We start from the raw sequence: 14,172 nt of genomic DNA, 5'->3' as shown, positions 1-14,172 counted from the left end.
TTGTTGCATACATAAAAAAAGTTTTGTCCTTCTTTGGCACCAATTGGCCAACGATGCCCAGGAGAAAGGCCTCTGGTTTCTTCAGGAAGGTATATTTAAATACCTTTTTCAATTCATTATATATCATTTCCCAGAAGGCCTTAATCTTTGGGCACGTCCACAAAAGGTGAAAGAATGTACCTTCAGTTTCCTTACATTTCCAACATTTATTATCGGGCAAATGATAGATTTTTGCAAGCTTGACTGGTGTCATGTACCACCTGTATACCATTTTCATAATATTCTCTCTTAAGGCATTACATGCCGTAAATTTCATACCTGTGGTCCATAACTGTTCCCAGTCAGCAAACATAATATTATGTCCAATGTTCTGTGCCCATTTAATCATAGCAGATTTAACCGTCTTGTCTTGAGTATTCCATTTTAACAGCAAGTTATACATTCTTGAAAGTATCTTAGTTTCAGGATCTAACAGTTCTGTTTCCAACTTTGATTTTTCCACCTGGAAGCCAATTTCTTTATCCAAATTATAAACCTCTCTTATTTGATAATAATGAAGCCAATCTCTCACTCTGTCTTTTAATTTCTCAAAACTCTGCAATCCCCTCACACACTTTGTGGCATCTCCTTTCGGCAAAGGGTCAAAACATAGTTCCAACTTGAAAACCACCTCCAGGACCAGGCAGCCTCAATGGGCTTTGCACTACAACTCCCAACCGGGCCTGCCAGCAGAAGGCAGGGGGGATGGAAACAGCCGTCCAAAAGGTCCAACCAGCTCCAGAGGCGACCCAAGGCTGCTCTCCAACGGGGCGCTGCTCCAGGCATCTGAGTTGCCCAGTTCAAGGGAGCTGGCGGGACTAAGAACCGGGGTTCCTGAATTGCAGGGGTTGGACTAGATGAGCCTGGAGTGTCCTCTTCCAGGATTCCTCTTCTGGCTGCCAATGCCACGGCTGGAATGTCTCCCAAAACTGCCCCCCCTTTCACAAGGAGCTCTCTCTCTCCCCCCCCCCCCCCCGGTATCTTAAACTACCCTTTGACTGGCAACCATCTTCAGTCTCCTTGCTGGACAATCCCAACCAAAGATGCATTAGATTATCTGAAATCTACTCAGGAGTCCTGTAGTGACTTCATGCTCTTTATTGCAGCTTGTAAAGCAGTGATTTAATGGCCCCCAAACCTCAGGCTGTTATATACATTATTTACACAATTAGTCTCGTCTGATTGGCTAATTCTGCTTCCCTCCTGGAGCCTGATTGGTCTTTTCCTGCAGGCCAATCAGTTGTTGCATTCTAGGATCCTACTAGCCTTTTCTTCTAGGATCCAAGCTTAGTAAATAACCTTCTCCATCCTCCGTGTCCCCAATTCTTAAATAGGCTTTATTTCAAAACAGGGTGGGGGGTAGAGATGGCTTAGTCTTCCAAACAACCCTTTATCCATTAGTTAGGAGACAAGCTTCCCAGTGCAAGGAGAGGAAAGCAGACCTCTGAGCCCAGCCTGGCCCCCCACCAAATCTTGCCCGCATGCCTTGAGGCCCCAAGATGGGTGGAGGAAGGCCTGGGGGGCAGCTGCTGGCTGGGACTTTGATTGGGGCAGGGTGGGGGCACACGGAGAGGGAGACAGGAAGACCGGCCAGGGGGTGGCACTGGGGGGGATTTATTCACATTGGTTTTCTATCCAAACCAGGCCTGGGCCTGGGCCAGCTTGCCTAAAATCTTAGACCCTGCCAGGGTGGCGAGGACATGGCTGACCATTGGCACCGCTTATGCATGAGCCATAAGGGCCTTCTTTATGGTACATTTGTAGTCTGCGCAGATGTGGACTGAGCCATTGGGCTTGACAGGTGTGATGACTGGGGTTTCTCAGGGGGATTAGGCACAAGCTAGAGCACTCCTTGCTCCACAAGCCGGTCTAATTCCACTCCCAGCCACTCTGCTCAACCCTTTGCTAAAATCCTGCTCTCCTCCCTCCTCTCCGTCTCAGAGGCTGGGCTTTCTGTCTCATCTCAAGAACCGCCAAAGCGCCCGCAATTGCCTCTTATCTTCCACCCAAACCGTCCACATCAATCCTAAGCGTCTCCTGTTCTGATTTCCATTTTTGTCTTCTTTTCCATGTTTTCAGACTTCTCCTCCCTTCCTTTCATGGAGATATCTAGTGCTTCTGTTTTCTTTGTCAGTGTCTCTACTTTAGTGGTTAAATTAGTCACCATTTAATGATTTTTATTAATTCGGGCTAATAGCTTCTCCAAATTTAACACAGGCCTGGTGTTAACTGTTTTTGAACTGCCATATTCAAAATCTCCCTCTCCCTTTTTCTCAAAGCAGCCTATTTTCCAGCAGCACCTTTTCAGTTTCTCAAGGTCACAGAATAACTCTTTCCCAAGAGATCCTGTTTCCTGCATTTTTCTAGCCCTCCCTCTTCCTTCCAGCCTGATACCCAACACACATAAGCTGTTTAACATAAAATCCAATTTCTCAAATTAAAATTCAAATTAAACAAATTAACCAAATAATTACTTTAAGAGAGGAACCATAAAACAGAAAAAAGAAATAATGTGTCCAAGAGGACCTAGCAATTTAGACGTCCAGATAAGAGTGGTTGTCTTGCAGGAATCCAATTCTCTGTAAGTGGCTCAGAGTAGAAGAAATATTTTCCTTCAAAGAGAAACAAACTTGTGCAAACCTGTCTTGATTTTAGCTTTTTCAGCCAGTCCTTTTAAGAGCTCCAATTGTGTTAAGAACTTTAAAAATGAGACCAAACTTTCATAAATCCCTCCGATCACACTCTTGGCACTGAAATAGTTTCTACCCTGTGTGAATTCTCTGATGGGAAATGAGATTGTTGCTTTGACTGAAGCTCTTTCCTCATTCCACACACAGTTAGGGTTTCTCCCCTGTGTGGATTTTGTGATGGGCTGTGAGACTTTCTTTCCTGGTGAAGCTCTTTCCACATTCCAGACACTGATAGGGGTTTTCCCCTGTATGAATTCTTTGATGGGAAGTGAAGGTTATTTTCCAGGTGAAGCTCTTTCCACATTCCAGACACTGATAGGGTTTCTCCCCTGTATGAATCCTTTGATGGGAAGTGAGTTCAAATCTCGTCCTGAAGCTTTTTCCACATTCCATGCACTGATAGGGTTTCTCCCCTGTATGAATCCTTTGATGGGAAGTGAGATGGGCCTTCTGATTGAAGCTCTTTCCACATTCCAGACACTGGTAGGGTTTCTCCCCTGTATGAATCCTTTGATGGAAAGTGAGCTTGGCCCTCTGATAGAAGCTCTTTCCACATTCTAGACACTGATAGGGGTTTTCCCCTGTATGAATTCTTTGATGGGAAGTGAAGGTTATTTTCCAGGTGAAGCTCTTTCCACATTCCAGACACTGATAGGGTTTCTCTCCTGTATGAATCCTTTGATGGGAAGTGAGTTCAAATCTCGTCCTGAAGCTTTTTCCACATTCCATGCACTGAAAGGGTTTCTCCCCTGTATGAATTCTTTGATGGGAGGTGAGCTTGGCCCTCTGATTGAAGTTCTTTCCACATTCCAAGCACTGATAGGGTTTCTTCTCAAGGGGATTTCTTTGATGGGAAGTGTAATGTGAGCTCTGACTGAAGCTCTCTCCACAGTCTGAATCCTGATATGGCTCCTCCTCTGTGTGGATTTCGTTGTGGTCTCCCTTGTTCTTCATTTCCAATTCATCAGCACCTGAAACTAAGAGGCAAACGGATTAGAGTCTCGGGAAGAAGTGCAGCCCCAAATTTTGGAAAAATGCTAATTAATGTTTGGGACAGGGGAAGAACTGAAGGGAGTTAGATGTTATAAAGTTCCTTTTGTTCTGTAAAAACGTCTAGTTTCGTATACAAATCAAGTTGAATATTATATGTTTTCTCTCTCTAGTTTTTAAAAGTACAGCTTAACCTGGTAACGTTATTTTGTTCAAATTTAAATATGGATCTGTACTATCTTCATAAATAAAATGTGCTTTAATTATTATTTTAAAGGTGGCCAAAGCGGAAAAGTTCCCTGTTCAAAATTAAGATATACAGTGGTACCTCAGGTTACATACGCTTCATTTTACATACTGTCAGAGCTGCTTCTAGATCCTAGCTCACAGAGGATCATGCTAGCCAGCGGTTACTTTGTAAAAGTCTTTATTGAGTTACAGTTTCCATTCTCAAGCTGCTGCGTGCAGCTCTACGTCTTAAGGGTTAGACCGGCGAAGCTCCGTCTGAGTCTCCGCCCCCTGTACACCAGCTAAGTACCCTAACCTTACTCCACCTTTTCCGCCTGACCGTTCTTCTCTGGGTCCCTCTGCCCCCGTGGTCTCTTCCTTTCGGGACGCTTCTGACGCTGACCCCCCGGACCCTTCTGTCTGTTGAATGGTTTCTTTAAATGTTAAGGTTCATCATTGTTCCACTCCATGTGTATGTCTTTAAGGGGCCGGAGCAAGGGCCAGAGCAAGATAACGAGACCCAGCTTTACAGCTGTGAAACATAGCAGGTGCTGCTGAGTTGTATTTGATTAAGGCGTGTCAGCATTTGGGTAGAGTATATAAGGAGCAGCACCTAGCTCTCCCATTACCCTGGGGGATGGGTTGGTGGTTGGGTCTGGTTTGTTGATGTATTTAGTGTAAATGGAGTTTTTGTTTTTCTTATTAAAACCTTCAAGTTATTTTTGAGTCCTTTCTTTTTAATGCATGATCTCCCCAGCAAGCTCTCTGCTGCGTTACTATACTGCAAAAATCCAACACTGTCTCCTTGCGTCGGGCTTTAGGACCTGGCTCCCTTTCCGGGCTGCTTACTGCGCCACCTTCCTGTGTATTTGAACTTGGCGCGCGCGCCCAACCTTTCACTTTCCGCCTGACCGTTTCCTCGCTCCCCGATGGAGGTGTGGCCACTCCTGACTCATGCCCTCCCTCCTGCTGCGAGCTGCCAGAGCTCGGTACCTGGCGCCCTTCCTCTCCACTGCGTTCTGCTGGTGATGCTGGCCCCGATTTCCAACTGCTGCTCTCTGAGCCCCCTCTGGACCCTTCTTCCTGGGGTGCCCCCCTAAGCTCCCCCCTTGCCATGGCCACTGGCGCTCCTTCCTGTGAATCTTCTGATTCACTGGAAAGACTCGGAGATCTCGGGTCGTCGTCATCACTCATCTTTTCTTCTGCCTCCTCCCCCTCGCTCTCTGTTTCCTCCCTTGCCCTCGCCTCTGCTCCTGAACCCCTGACACATACGCTTCAGGTTACACACTCTGCTAAACCAGAAATAATGCTTCAGTTTAAGAACTTTGCTTCAGGTTAAAAACAGAAATCATGCCCCAGCGGTGCGGCGGCAGCAGGAGACCCCATTAGCTAAAGTGGTGCTTCAGGTTAAAAACAGTTTCATGTTAAGAACGGACCTCCGGAACGAATTAAGTACTTAACCCGAGGTACCACTGTATTCAATATGCTAAGTTGTACAATATGCAATAATAAATCTAAACAAATTTTAAGAGTGGACATCCAGAAAGAATTAAGTTCTTAACCCGAAGTACCACTGTACTTAAATGCTACATTACTGTGAGAAGTTACAGGGGACGAGGCAGGGGGCCTTCTCGGTAGGGGAACCCACCCTGTGGAACGCCCTCCCATCAGATGTCAAGGAAATAACTATGCAACTTTTAGAGGACTTCTGAAGGCACATCTGTATTGGGAAGTTTTTAATGTTTGATGTTTTATTATATTTGTTGGAAGTTGCCCAGAGTGGCTGGGGCAACCCAGTCAGATGGGCAAGGTAAAAATGATAAAATTATCATTATTGTTACTACAGGGTTCACTGCCTGAGATTCAAAAAGCATGGCTCTGTTTTGGGATGGAGTTTGTTTGGTTCAGTCGTGGAATCTGTGCCATCTCCAATGCCAAGCGACTCTTTGGTCAACCAGAGAGAGACAGAAGCAAGAACAAAAGCAGGAAACTGGACTGAAGCTACTTCAACACCTCAAATCACTCTGAATCCTACATTTAAGAAGGCCTGGGCAGTTCAGACAGCCTGATCATGGTTTTAAACGGCAGAACTGGAGGAAGAATATTCACAGGGAAAACAATCAATAGCCATACATCCAAGGTTTGCTGCGGGAGTGTTAACATCCCAGGTGCTGTGGGTGGCGCTGTTGAGCCCCATCAAAATATCAGAGGTTCGTCACATAGAGAGATGTCTTGCATTACAAAACAGATAGGATGATCCAATAGGGAGCCTTACCGAGAGAGTCCAAGATCCCACGATTCTCCTCCACGACTTCCTTATGGAGAGCTCTCTGGTCAGGATCCAGCAACGCCCACTCCTCGTCTGTGAAATGGACAGCCACATCTTCAAAGCACACTGGACCCTAACAGAACAGGAAAAAGGCTGTCCTCTTAGAGAACATTCACTTGGCTCTGTTGTTTTCTACAGCGGCCAGACCCCTCTCTGCCTTCCTCATCCCTCTCTCCTGCTGCAGCTTCTGCCTCGGAGTCTGGGCTGCTCTCTGCCACAGACTCCCTCTGCTCCCTGAGCCCTCTTCCCTCTCCAGCTTCAGACCCCTCCTCCTCCTCCTCCTCCTCCCAGTCGGCTCCCTCTTCTCTGGCTCCTCCCACCATTCCTCTGCATCCAGCCAGTCTGCATCCAAGCAGTCCTTCCCCACAAGGCTCCTTCCCCCTACCTGATCTGGGTCCACAGCTGCTGCCTCCCCTCCACCACCATGAAAAGATGAAGGAGCAGGTCTTGGTGGCATCATTCCGTCACCTGGGAGAGACCAAGGTAAGTGGAAACCGTGAGCGCCTGCTTCTCTCAGAGGTGAAACAGTGCATCTCTCAGTACAGATGGGGCTTCGTCCAAGTCTCCCCTGCTAGCTTCCGGTTCCGCTCTGCTTTAATGGAGGCAGCGGGAGATCGTTGGCAATGGAAAAACAAGGATGACTGAGGGTAATTCTCCTTGCAAGTTTCCCCCAGGGACAGGGGGGAACGGGCTTCACTCCCAGTTCGTCTTGGTACCAGGCTCTGGCTCCGGCATGGATTGCGAGAGGCAGGGGGACGCTGAGTGCAAAAGCCCTTGGCCTGCCGAAAACCCTCCTGCGCCGCCATTAAGAAGCAGAGGTTCTCCTGTCAATCAGAGCTCAATTTGGACTAATGTACAGGCGTTGCTGGTAGAGATGAGATCATAAACTGCGGAATTAAACAAGCTGCAAGGTCTTTAAGGTTTGAATTTGGGAATAAACTTCATTTGCTGCAAAAGACAGTGAGTGGGGGGAGGGGAGCCTATGGCTTCTTTATATCAAGTTTTCTTCTCTGCATTTATGATTTGGCAGCCCGCCATTGAATACTGGTTGGAAATATATATGTACAGGTGAGCAGGGATGAAACTGGATTGCAGATATGGAATATAACATCAAATGGAACTGTGTGTGTAAAAACAAAAAGGAAAAAGGGAGGGAAGCTCTATTTTGCAAAATGTTTACGATGGAAAATTAGAGGTGACTCTTCCCCATCCTTTATTATATACAGACTGAACTGATTAATGCTAAAAGGACTTGGAATTTAATTGGATAAATGCGCATTTATCTTAGGCCAGACAGGGATGTAAGGAATCTGAAAGTTTTGAGGGAGCTGATAAGGTTCATTACTGAGTCATTTGCAGTTCTGACCGATCCCTCTCCTTCCCAGGCGGAGAAGAAAAATGGCCAAAACTGATCATTTATTGGGACAGTGTGATTTTTGCAGCTGCTGTTAAAGTTGCCAAACAATGAAGCACAGGACAGAGCGATGGAGAATTTCTGAAACCACAATGGGATATTAGCTCCGCCCAAGGATTGATGGAGAACAGCAACAACCAGGAAAAGATAGACAGAACATTTTACAAGGAAGGAGAAAAACATCACGAACAGAAAGATTGCCACACACGGGAAGAATAAGGATACAGCTGGAGTGCCTCACTTGTAGTTTTATATATTATTTGAAGTTTCAATACGAATGGAAGTCATTAATATTGCAGTTGTTGTATAAAGGATTGTTATCTTGACAGGAGTGTAATTGAAATTAATAAGATTTTGGAATGGAGAAATCAAGAAAATCATCAAACCATCAGTTTTAGCATGCGGGGAGGGGCACCTATATTATATAATTTGGTATCTTAAAGATTGGTATTACTAATTGTATTGTGATTTCGCATTGTTATAATGAGGCCATTATTGAACTGTAATTGTAAACTAATCAAATTACTATCGTAAATGTCTCCCCTGCTGAGCACATTTGGACATTTGTACCCATTTCATATAATAGTTGTGCAAAAATACATCTCTCCCCCCCCCGAGCTCTGGGCTCCAGGTGTCTTCCCCCAAAAGATGCAAAGAACTCAGAGATTAGTTTCAAAACCAAGAGAATGTGACAAAACGGGGGAGAAAACACTCCTCCCTCCTTACCCAGAGGCCTCACTCTGGCGTCCAACGGAGTCTTCTCTGCCTCAGAAGAATCAAGACCCCTTTCTGCCAAAAGATCCTTCCTCTGAAAGAGCAACAAGGATTCAAAACAGAGAATGGGGAGAAGGGTTACAGAAGGAATGGCAGAGGCAAGCGCTTTTGGGGGACAGAGGTGAAAGCTGCTTCCTGCTTCTGCTAGACTGGTGTCTGGGGTTGGCTGCCAGGACCATGAAACATTGGTCCTCAAGGATCTTCACTGGCTCCCAGAACGTTTCCCAGCACAATTCAAAGCCCTAAACGGCCTCAAAGGCCCACTATACCCAAAGGAGCGTCTCCATGAACTGAGGTCCAGTTCTGAGGGTCTTCTGCTGATTCCCTCACTGTGGTAAGTGAAGTTACAGGGAACCAGGCAGAAGACCTTCTCCACAGTGGCCCCCACCCTGGGGAATGCCCTCCCATCAGGTGAGAAGGAGATAAGAAAATGCATAACTTTTAGAAGACATCTGATGTCTTCTTATGCTTTTATATGTGCTGGAAGGCACCCAGCCACAAGTGTGATAAATAATAATAATAATAATAATAATAATAATAATAATAATAATCTGTCCAAAAAAGGATGGGCCATTAGGAAATGATTTGGGAATACTCTCCCTCCTCTTTGGAGCCCCTTGGGAGTATCCAGAGGAAAGTCTCTCTCACCTGCTGCTCTGCCTGCTTCCTCTCCTCTGCCTGACTCAGGAGGAAACCTTCGGCCAGGGCCACCGCCTGGGAACTGGTCTCCGCTCCGCATTCCCTCACCCAGTTCTTCATCTCCTGAGGAAGGACAGCCAGGAACTGCTCCAAGATCACCAGGTCCAGCATCTCAGCTTTCGTGTGCCTTTCTGGCTTCAGCCATTGATGGCAAAGGTGGTAGAGTTGGCTGCAAACCTCTCGGGGTCCTTTGGCCTCCTGGTAGCAGAACTGCCTGAGCTGCTGGCTCTGCACCTCTGAGCAAGGGGTGTCCTCCTCACCCAGTTCCTTCTTCACAGAGTTTTCCCAGAATCCCCCACTGCTCCCCGTTTCCATGGCATGGCCTCTTGCTGCTTCAGGGCCAGCTGAGTCTTGCTCATCCATCTCTGTTCTCAGGACACCTCCAAGAGATCGGAAGGAGCCCCTTGGTCCTCTGCCAAGTTCTAATGGAAGGTGCAGAAAATCCTACGAATCAAACACACTATTCTATTGTAAGACGAATACACAGCCAAGAGAAGAAGAATGTTCCCTGAGGAAGCATGGATGAGTCTTCCTAGGAACCAGGGCTGGATTGCCACCGTCCCTGTTGTTGTTTAGTCGTGTCCGCCTCTTTGTGACCCCCTGGACCAGAGCACGCCAGGCCCTCCTGTCATTCATTGCCTCCCGCAGTTTAGTCAAACAAATAAAGAATTAGGGAGGGGAAAATGCCCGACATACAGAGATTTATGAATAGAGAGAGAAGCTAAAGCGTTTGCAAGGAGGACGGTTTGTAAGCAGAGGTATTCCTGTCCTTCTCCTTCGTGGTCTTTCCCTCCTAATATACTTATCCCTCATAATAATGTCATTCTTAATATACTTCTCCCTCACAATAATGTCCCTCTTAATATCCTTCTCCCTCATAATAATGTCCCTCTTAATATCCTTCTCCCTCATAATTATGTCTGTCTTAATATCCTTCTCCCTCATGTCCCCCTTAATGTCCTTCTTTCTCATAATAATGTCCCTCTTAATATACTTCTCCCTCACAATAATGTCCCTCCGAATGTCCTTCTCCCTCATGTCCCTCTTAATATATTTCTCCCTCACAATAATGTCCCTCTTAATATCCTTCTCCCTCACAATAATGTCCCTCTTAATATCCTTCTCCCTCACAATCATGTCCCTCTTAATATCCTTCTCCCTCATAATAATGTCCCTCTTAATATCCTTCTCCTTCACAATCATGTCCCTCTTAATATCCTTCTCCCTCACAATCATGTCCCTCTTAATATCCTTCTCCCTCATAATAATGTCCCTCTTAATATACCTCTCCCTCACAATTATGTCCCTCTTAATATCCTTCTCCCTCACAATAATGTCCCTTTTAATATCCTTCTCCCTCACAATCATGTCCCTCTTAATGTCCTTCTCCCTCATAATTATGTCCCTCTTAATATACTTCTCCCTCACAATAATGTCCCTCCGAATGTCCTTCTCCCTCATGTCCCTCTTAATATATTTCTCCCTCACAATAATGTCCCTCTTAATGTCCTTCTCCCTCACAATTATGTCCCTCTTAATATCCTTCTCCCTCACAATCATGTCCCTCTTAATATCCTTCTCCCTCACAATCATGTCCCTCTTAATATCCTTCTCCCTCACAATCATGTCCCTCTTAATATCCTTCTCCCTCATAATAATGTCCCTCTTAATATACTTCTCCCTCACAATTATGTCCCTCTTAATATACTTCTCCCTCACAATTATGTCCCTCTTAATATATTTCTCCCTCACAATAATGTCCCTCTTAATATCCTTCTCCCTCACAATAATGTCCCTCTTAATATCCTTCTCCCTCACAATCATGTCCCTCTTAATATATTTCTCCCTCACAATAATCTCCCTCTTAATATACTTCTCCCTCATAATAATGTCCCTCTTAATATCCTTCTCCCTCATAATAATGTCCCTCTTAATATCCTTCTCCCTCACAATCATGTCTCTCTTAATATACTTCTCCCTCATAATAATGTCTCTCTTAATATCCTTCTCCCTCACAATCATGTCCCTCTTAATATCCTTCTCCCTCACAATCATGTCCCTCCGAATGTCCTTCTCCCTCACAATCATGTCCCTCTTAATATCCTTCTCCCTCATAATTATGTCCCTCTTAATATCCTTCTCCCTCACAATCATGTCCCTCTTAATATACTTCTCCCTCATAATCATGTCCCTCTTAATATCCTTCTCCCTCATAAAATGTCCCTCTTAATGTCCTTCTCCCTCACAATTATGTCCCTCTTAATATCCTTCTCCCTCACAATTATGTCCCTCTTAATATCCTTCTCCCTCACAATCATGTCCCTCTTAATATCCTTCTCCCTCACAATCATGTCCCTCTTAATATCCTTCTCCCTCACAATCATGTCCCTCTTAATATCCTTCTCCCTCATATTTATGTCCCTCTTAATATCCTTCTCCCTCACAATCATGTCCCTCTTAATATCCTTCTCCCTCATAATAATGTCCCTCTTAATATACCTCTCCCTCACAATTATGTCCCTCTTAATATCCTTCTCCCTCACAATAATGTCCCTTTTAATATCCTTCTCCCTCACAATCATGTCCCTCTTAATGTCCTTCTCCCTCATAATTATGTCCCTCTTAATATACTTCTCCCTCACAATAATGTCCCTCCGAATGTCCTTCTCCCTCATGTCCCTCTTAATATATTTCTCCCTCACAATAATGTCCCTCTTAATGTCCTTCTCCCTCACAATTATGTCCCTCTTAATATCCTTCTCCCTCACAATCATGTCCCTCTTAATATCCTTCTCCCTCACAATCATGTCCCTCTTAATATCCTTCTCCCTCACAATCATGTCCCTCTTAATATCCTTCTCCCTCACAATCATGTCCCTCTTAATATCCTTCTCCCTCATAAAATGTCCCTCTTAATGTCCTTCTCCCTCACAATCATGTCCCTCTTAATATCCTTCTCCCTCATAAAATGTCCCTCTTAATGTCCTTCTCCCTCACAATTATGTCCCTCTTAATATCCTTCTCCCTCACAATTATGTCCCTCTTAATATCCTTCTCCCTCATAAAATGTCCCTCTTAATGTCCTTCTCCCTCACAATTATGTCCCTCTTAATATCCTTCTCCCTCACAATTATGTCCCTCTTAATATCCTTCTCCCTCACAATCATGTCCCTCTTAATATCCTTCTCCCTCATAAAATGTCCCTCTTAATGTCCTTCTCCCTCACAATTATGTCCCTCTTAATATCCTTCTCCCTCACAATTATGTCCCTCTTAATATCCTTCTCCCTCACAATCATGTCCCTCTTAATATCCTTCTCCCTCATAATCATGTCCCTCTTAATATCCTTCTCCCTCACAATCATGTCCCTCTTAATATCCTTCTCCCTCACAATCATGTCCCTCTTAATATCCTTCTCCCTCACAATTATGTCCCTCTTAATATCCTTCTCCCTCACAATCATGTCCCTCTTAATATCCTTCTCCCTCACAATCATGTCCCTCTTAATATCCTTCTCCCTCACAATCATGTCCCTCTTAATATCCTTCTCCCTCACAATCATGTCCCTCTTAATATCCTTCTCCCTCACAATCATGTCCCTCTTAATATACTTCTCCCTCACAATAATCTCCCTCTTAATATACTTCTCCCTCACAATTATGTCCCTCTTAATATACTTCTCCCTCACAATAATCTCCCTCTTAATATACTTCTCCCTCACAATTATGTCCCTCTTAATATCCTTCTCCCTCACAATCATGTCCCTCTTAATGTCCTTCTCCCTCACAATAATCTCCCTCTTAATCTCCTTCTCCCTCACAATCCTGTCCCTCTTAATATTCTTCTCCCTCACAATCATCTCCCTCTTAATGTCCTTCTCCCTCACAATTATGTCCCTCTTAATATCCTTCTCCCTCACAATTATGTCCCTCTTAATATCCTTCTCCCTCACAATCATGTCCCTCTTAATGTCCTTCTCCCTCATAATAATGTCCCTCTTAATCTCCTTCTCCCTCACAATCCTGTCCCTCTTAATATCCTTCTCCCTCACAATTATGTCCCTCTTAATATCCTTCTCCCTCACAATCATGTCCCTCTTAATGTCCTTCTCCCTCACAATAATCTCCCTCTTAATCTCCTTCTCCCTCACAATCCTGTCCCTCTTAATATTCTTCTCCCTCACAATCATCTCCCTCTTAATGTCCTTCTCCCTCACAATAATCTCCCTCTTAATATACTTCTCCCTCACAATTATGTCCCTCTTAATATACTTCTCCCTCACAATAATCTCCCTCTTAATATACTTCTCCCTCACAATTATGTCCCTCTTAATATCCTTCTCCCTCACAATCATGTCCCTCTTAATGTCCTTCTCCCTCACAATAATCTCCCTCTTAATCTCCTTCTCCCTCACAATCCTGTCCCTCTTAATATTCTTCTCCCTCACAATCATCTCCCTCTTAATGTCCTTCTCCCTCACAATCATGTCCCTCTTAATATCCTTCTCCCTCACAATTATGTCCCTCTTAATATCCTTCTCCCTCACAATCATGTCCCTCTTAATGTCCTTCTCCCTCATAATAATGTCCCTCTTAATATACTTCTCCCTCATAATAATGTCCCTCTTAATGTCCTTCTCCCTCACAATAATCTCCCTCTTAATATCCTTCTCCCTCATAATAATGTCCCTCTTAATGTCCTTCTCCCTCACCATCATGTCCCTCCGAAGGTCCTTCTCCCTCCTCGCTCTCTTCCAGGCCCCCCTCCCTGGCCAGGGCCTGAGGTCCCTCTGGCTCCCTCCCGGACCCCCAGCCTCTCTTCCCTCCCCTTCCCGCCTCCCGGGGCAGGGAGTTCCCCAGGCTTCCCCCGAGAGGAGACCCACCAGAGCCCGGCAGGCGAAGGCGAGGCCGGAAGGGACGTCAGAGGGGAGGAGGAGGAGCGGCCCGCCTTCCTTTCCTGTCCGCTCTAGGAAGCCAGCTCGGCGCCCCTTAACCCTTCTCTCTCTCGGC

At 45.2% G+C, this 14,172-nt stretch overlaps 1 protein-coding gene across 1 annotated transcript; it reads right to left on the bottom strand.

The window, feature by feature from the left end:
• Window positions 1-1,122: 1,122 nt before the first annotated feature.
• On the bottom strand, window positions 1,123-14,075 carry LOC309536823 (uncharacterized protein). The gene is made up of 6 exons (XM_082231178.1): window positions 14,046-14,075; window positions 9,113-9,607; window positions 8,417-8,498; window positions 6,662-6,744; window positions 6,223-6,349; window positions 1,123-3,706 (listed from the first exon to the last, which is right to left on the bottom strand). The coding sequence occupies exons 2-6, from the start codon at window positions 9,524-9,526 to the stop codon at window positions 2,877-2,879; spliced, it is 1,536 nt and encodes a 511-aa protein (XP_082087304.1). The 5' UTR covers window positions 9,527-9,607; window positions 14,046-14,075; the 3' UTR covers window positions 1,123-2,876.
• Between the last annotated feature and the right edge of the window lie 97 nt (window positions 14,076-14,172).

The sequence above is a fragment of the Podarcis vaucheri genome, assembly GCF_965113315.1.
Source record: "Podarcis vaucheri genome assembly, chromosome: 7".
Taxonomy (NCBI): Eukaryota; Metazoa; Chordata; class Lepidosauria; order Squamata; family Lacertidae; genus Podarcis; species Podarcis vaucheri.
This window is presented reverse-complemented; position numbering and strand designations above follow the sequence as displayed.